The sequence below is a fragment of the Trichosurus vulpecula genome, chromosome 1, assembly GCF_011100635.1.
Source record: "Trichosurus vulpecula isolate mTriVul1 chromosome 1, mTriVul1.pri, whole genome shotgun sequence".
NCBI lineage: Eukaryota > Metazoa > Chordata > Mammalia > Diprotodontia > Phalangeridae > Trichosurus > Trichosurus vulpecula.
Genome location: NC_050573.1, coordinates 50445947 through 50451868, shown reverse-complemented (window position 1 = coordinate 50451868; position 5922 = coordinate 50445947). Strand labels below are relative to the sequence as shown.

Sequence of the window (5922 nt, the reverse complement as noted above, 5' to 3'; positions counted from 1 at the left end):
CTGCCCAAGAAAGGGCGGGGCCTCTGGCAACGTCATCGCGGGAGACCACGCCCCTTCCCACCTGGCCTGGCCTCTTCCCTCACCTGGGCACGCCCCAACCACCTGACCCAGCTCCCTAGCTCCCCGCTCTAAATCAGTTTCTTCTCCCGGAGTCCGGTTGGGGAAGGTGGGAAAGTGACAAGGAAAGATGGGCCGGGGCTCCGTGGCGCCTGCAGCACTCGTGTCCGTTATAGCTAACACTCCTGTTAATAGTTTTCCCATCCGTAATATGGGGATAATAACAGCGCCTACCTCCCAGAGTTGTGAGTTATCTGTAAAGTACTTCGCAAACCTTAAGGCGCTATGCGTTAGCGATTACTAGGATTATATTAATTACACAAAAAGATGCTTGAGTACCCAGGGGCTCACACGCATACAGAGACAGTCACAAATTCACCTGATAATACGTCATTTACAAAGGGCGTCAAAGTTTGCAACCGCTATTATCGCTACTGGCTCAGAAGAGACCAATGACTTCTCCATGGGTCGCATAACCCAGCTGGTGAGTATCAACCCGGTTAGTTAGGTCTGTTCTTCCTTCCTCCCTCCCCCATTCCCTCCTTTCTTTCCTCGCTGATTTCATTGGTATAGGGAATCTGCCACTTGGAAACCTTACGGGTGCTACCTGAAAGTTCGTAATTATTACAGTCAGAGAGTTGCCTCGAGAAATGAGAGGCTTGGGGATTGGGCCAGGGTCACGCAGCCGCTATTCGGCTGAGGCAAGACTAGGGTCCATATCTTCCTGATTGCAACCAACTCTCTCCACTCTGCCAGTAGAGTTACTGTGCCCTTCCACCCCTACACAAACACACATACAAACCCCGTATTGCCGGTACTCAAACACCCCCCAATCCTCTTATTAGTTTAAGGACATTAAGAGACTCGCCCAGAGTCATACAGCAGGTGCGTGTCACAGGTGGAAGGCAAACCTAGCTCTTCCTGACTCCAGCCCCAATACTATAGTCGTCCCACTGTACTTCCTCCTTTAAAAAAAAAAAGGGTTTTTTTTTTTCAATTAACAAACTCATTTCTTCACCCTCCACCACCACCTTCCCATTGGGAAAAACAAAACAAAACCCTTGTAACAAATATGCAGCCAAGCAAAACTAATTCGCTCGTTGGCCACATCCAAAAAAATTCTCATTCTGCCCCGAGTCGATTATCTCTCTGTTAGGAAGCAGATAGCAAGCTTCATTAGTTCTACTGCCTCTTGAGGCCACACTGGCTCAAGGACAGACACAGTGGCACAGTTCTACATTCACTAGTGAATGCTTACATAGGCAAAGAACACAGGGATGCATGTATTATATGCACAGATAAGCCCCTTGCCACTCTCTGGGGCTGTTTCCTCCTCCTTAAAATGAGGGGATTGAATAAGATATTCAGGTCCCTCCTAGTTTATGACACATATAGAAACACAGTCACACATTCTAACCCCCTTACGGTGGGGGCTCCAAAACCTCCTCTCTCCTGAGGAGGGATCAGTGTGGTCAGAACTCCAGACACCTGCCATGGTATCACCAGAATGGGGGGAGATGGAGGAATTTGTCACCTGGGAGGAGTGTGTGTGTATTGGGGGCAGGCCATGATTATGTATCATGTTTCTCCATCCCCAGGAAACTTGTGTCAAAAAATGATGTAGACAATGAAAGGGTCACGACGTACTGCTCTTCCCTAACATCACCTCCAACACTCTAAGACATCATTCATGAACCCCTTTTTCTATGGAGGGATCTGATCCAAGACTTCACTCCCCACCCCGACTCCAGTTCTAAATGGGGGAATTTGGGGAATGAGATTTTGAAGACCAGGGGTGGGGATCTTGGGGAGAATAAAACCTCCAGCTCCTGCTCCTCCCCTAGCCAAATCTGGCCCCAGATGGAGAGTGTTACTGTAGTAACCACCCCAAAGCCTGGACCCAAAGGCTATGTAGAGCTGGTAATAAGGCCCTTGTGGGTATGTAAGGAGGTAAAGACCCCTCCTGGGAGGACAATAATCCCATTCCCTGAGGAAACATTACCAAGGAGACTGACTGAGCCAACCAATACCAGTCTGGCCAGACAGGTCCATCCACATCTTTGGACAAGTGGACAGAAGAGAGAGGAGACATTGTTTGGGGTGGTGAGTGGGGAGCCATGAAGCAAGGGAGGATGCCTTGACTCCCAAATCTCCTCACACAACAAAAAAGGCGCTTTGTGAGAAGGTCCTGATCCCTAGCTATCCAGAAAGGATGAATTCCCAGGTACCAGTTAGGAGAGCTGAGGCTGGGGAGGCCTCTGGTGAAGTGAGGAGCATGGTCTCTAGCCCCTCTCCCCTACAGACAGGTTATGAGTACCGCCCAAGGGGCCAAAGCCGTGGGCTCCGTGGTCTCTGCCTTCTCCGTGCTCTCTGCCGCTTGGCCTCTCCCTATGGAGCCCTGCCCCCCAGTTGTCTGGGAGACCCTACCTTGAACCTTCAGTATGCCTGCTCCCAGACCCAGCTGGCCCAGGTGAGAGTTGTTGGGGTAGGGGGAAGGGTATGGATCCTATGACTCTGCAGTGTGCATGGCACAGGTGAGATTGGGAGGAGAGCTACAGGTCAAGAATGTGGAAATCATATGTTGTGATCAAGGGAGGGCCAGAACCCTGGGAGTGAGATGAAGTTGGGGGAGAGGGAGGAGGCCTGGGCACCCCACCCCCACCCAGCACCCAGTGTAGTTCCACGAAAACAATTATCTGGATGATCTTTATGGGGCTTAGTCTGGGTGGGAGCAGATGGAGAGGGGGGGACTCCCAGATGGAGTCTAGGATTTGGGGCTTGGTGGAGGATCGTGGGTGTTCCCCCACCCTTTAAAAGTCCTATTCCAGATGCCAAGAGCAACAGTAGGAGCTGGAATCAGGCATCTGCAGTGGGTCTGGAGGCAGAACTCAGCAGAAGCGGGAATACACTACAGGGAGAAAGGGGTCTAGTGAGGGATCACCTAGGGATCCAGTCTGATGGCTGAGCTGGAGGACAAAGAGGAGAAAGAAGCAGATTCAAGTCCTCCCAGTGAGGTAAACAGGGGACCCCATTCTGGTCAGGAGGGTCTGGGGGATTCGTAGCCTAGGAGGCAGACACCAGAGCAGCTCCCCCATTTTCCCACCCCACCTGGCTCCCTCGTGATCTCCAAGTCCTGACACATCTCAGATCTCCCATTGTACTAACATAACTCTAATTAGCAGGTATCTCATTAACAAGGCTAGCGTCTCCAAAGGCTCAGAGCCAAAAAGGAGGCCAATGACCCAGTTTCCAGTTTGAGGGGGAGGGAGGAGGATGGAAAGGAATACCTGGGTGCAAGGCCCTAGTTAAGGTGAAAGGGCCACAAAGTCATGGGGAGGGGGTGCAGAGGCAATCCAGGAACAGGGGAGGGGGTAGAGTTTGACTCTTCCAAGGGAGTAACTTGTTCCCAAACACTTCCTTCAGCCTGAACTAGGCCATTGGAGTTAGCTCTAAACAGATGCCTCTCCCCAGAGCCAGCTGCAGCCACATGGCTGTAGCCAGAACTATCCTGATTTGGGGGTCCCTGGGGGCAGAGGTAGGAGTGGGGACAGTGCAGGATGGCAGGCCATTTATATCATTCACACCGGATTCTCATGCCAGAGAGCAGGCAGTGAAGCTTCAGAGCATGGTAAGATGGGCAGGGTGGCAGAGGGTCACCAACCATCATCACTAGGGTAGGGGAGGAAAAAAGCGTTTTCTTTCTTGTTTATGGAGGTGGAGGCAAAAAGGTATCCCTGCCCTCCCTCATAGACCTGGGAGAGAACTAGAAACCTAGACTTGGGAAAGGAATGAAGAGCAAGAGCCCAGAACCTGGAACGCAGAGAAAGGGGCTGGGGGCTAGGCCAAGACCTGTGGAGCATGGTGGGTGTGACGGAGGTGCTCTGAAACCCTCCTCATTTTGGGCGGAGGGTAGCAGGGAAAGTAAGCAAAGCTGGGGCAGGGGGCAGTAGGAGAAGCACCAGAGACTCCTCTGGTCTAATGGGGGGAGGAGGACACAAGAAGAGCTCTCAGCTCCATCTCCCCATGTGATCCCACGTAATGTCAGAAGTCAAGAGGTTTGGCAGGGAGGTGGAATAAAAACAGCCAGGAAGGATCAGGGAGACATAGGGTCAAATCTTGACTCAGACACTACTGGGACCTTGGATATCACCTAACCTCTCTGTGCCTGAGTTTCCTCATCTGAAAAATGAGGGGGTTGAACCCAATGGCCTCTGAGGCCCCTTCTGGCACTAGATCTAGGAGCCCTAGTGGAGAGAAGGCTCTCAGGACTGGAGGATGCTGGTGCCAGGGCTAACCTCAGTCCTCACTGCCTCAGGCAGGGACCCCAGAGGAGGATGGATTCTTCAACCTGCTAAGCCACGTCCAGGGTGCTCGGATGGAGGAGCAGCGCTGCCCCCTGCAGACTGAGCCAGGCCAGGGGCCTCCCAACAGTGAGTGGATCCAGAAGGGTGAAAGTCTGTATCACATGAACTTGGATGCATGCAAATGTATCTGTGTCCATTCCTATGAGTGTGAATTTGTGTAACTGTGTGCCCAGGGAGCCCTCTTATAATTAGAATAAGGTTCTTGTGTGTTTCTCCAAGGCTCCAGGTTTATTTCCTGCATGACTGGGGTGCTCTGGGCACCTCAACAGGCTTTTGGTCTCCTTCTCCCAGCCCACCCCAGGCATCTGCCTTCCCAGACTCCCTCCACAGCTGGAGCTGTTGCAGCTGGTCCCAACATCCCACAGAGCACTCACACCTGAACCCAAAGTCTCTATCCTGCCCCCCTTTTGTCCTCTTCCCCCAGAGAGTAGCCGAAGCCGTAGCCCCAGCCCTAGCCCCATTGCTCCTCCGGAGATGGATAACCTGATGGACATGGTGGCCCACACCCAGGGACGTCGTATGGATGACCAACGTGTCAGCATCAACTACCTGCCTGGTTTCCAGTCTGTGGCCCCTAAGGTACAGGGCTACCCCATGAGGGCGACTGGGAAGGGAAAGCATGTTCTTGAGTTGGCAGGGGGAAAGCTGGGAAGCAGACTGCCCAGGTCCTAAATGCATTCAGCAGTTCAGCCCCTGAACTCTGGGAAGGAAGAATGGGAAAGGCATTTGGTTTGGTTTGGGGGGGGTGCTGGGGGACTCTACTTCCTCTCCTCCACCTCTTAATCTCTGGTCTTCCCACTCTTAACCATGGGCATCCCAGTCCCACAGAAGGGGACTCTCTGGGGACAGAAACCAGACATCCTGGACCCCAAGAACCAAGACATTTCCCTCAACTCCATTCATTAGCCTCTACTTCAGTCCCCACGCCCTTATCCCTCCTTCCCATGAAGCCATTAATCAATTTCCAAGCTGGGGGTTTCTCTCAGGTTCAGAAGACCCGGAGGGGCAAGGAAGAGGCTTCACTGCCTTCCTCAATCATGCAGACACAATAGCAAAGTCCTGTTCTAGGAGGAAAGGTTCCTGCTTGTTTCTGCTTTTACTGAGGCTGGACCAGGAGGAAAGTGGGCCTGGGAGGCAGGATGGCAGAGCAGAAAGAGCTCTGGAAGTCACGACCCAAATACATAACCTTGGGCAAGTCCTCATTTCTCTGTAGGCATCAATTTCCCAACATGTAAAATGAGGGGACTAGACTCTCTATGGCCCCTGCCAGATCAGACGTGCCTCTGCTTCCCAGAGGAGCACCCCTTAAACTGGTCCTTCTCCTTGTCCCTACAGGATGGGGTACAGCAAGGAGCTGGGAATCGCAGCCACCATCCCCTACTGGTTCCTCAAGACCCGTCTGCCCTCAGCTTCCGAAGGAATAGCAGCCCCCATCCCCAAACCACTGGCCCCTGAGGGCTAGAGCCTGACTTGGCTCCCGCACCCTACCAGTCCCACATCA

At 52.7% G+C, this 5922-nt stretch overlaps 1 protein-coding gene across 1 annotated transcript; it reads left to right on the top strand.

Annotated features, from left to right (window-relative positions):
- Window positions 1-520: 520 nt before the first annotated feature.
- On the top strand, window positions 521-5876 carry PCP2 (Purkinje cell protein 2). Its single transcript, XM_036760675.1, has 5 exons — window positions 521-541; window positions 2360-2527; window positions 4373-4487; window positions 4846-5000; window positions 5757-5876. Exons 1-5 carry the CDS (start codon window positions 521-523, stop codon window positions 5874-5876), a joined length of 579 nt encoding a protein of 192 aa, XP_036616570.1.
- Window positions 5877-5922: the final 46 nt, after the last annotated feature.

Bases quoted from the DNA above. Each gene is read 5' to 3' on its own strand.
- PCP2 (XM_036760675.1), top strand. From the start codon at position 521: ATGGGTCGCATAACCCAGCTG. The intron at 4,488-4,845 runs GTGAGTGGATCC...CTCTTCCCCCAG, and splicing joins AGGCCAGGGGCCTCCCAACA to AGAGTAGCCGAAGCCGTAGC. The intron at 5,001-5,756 runs GTACAGGGCTAC...TTGTCCCTACAG, and splicing joins TCCAGTCTGTGGCCCCTAAG to GATGGGGTACAGCAAGGAGC.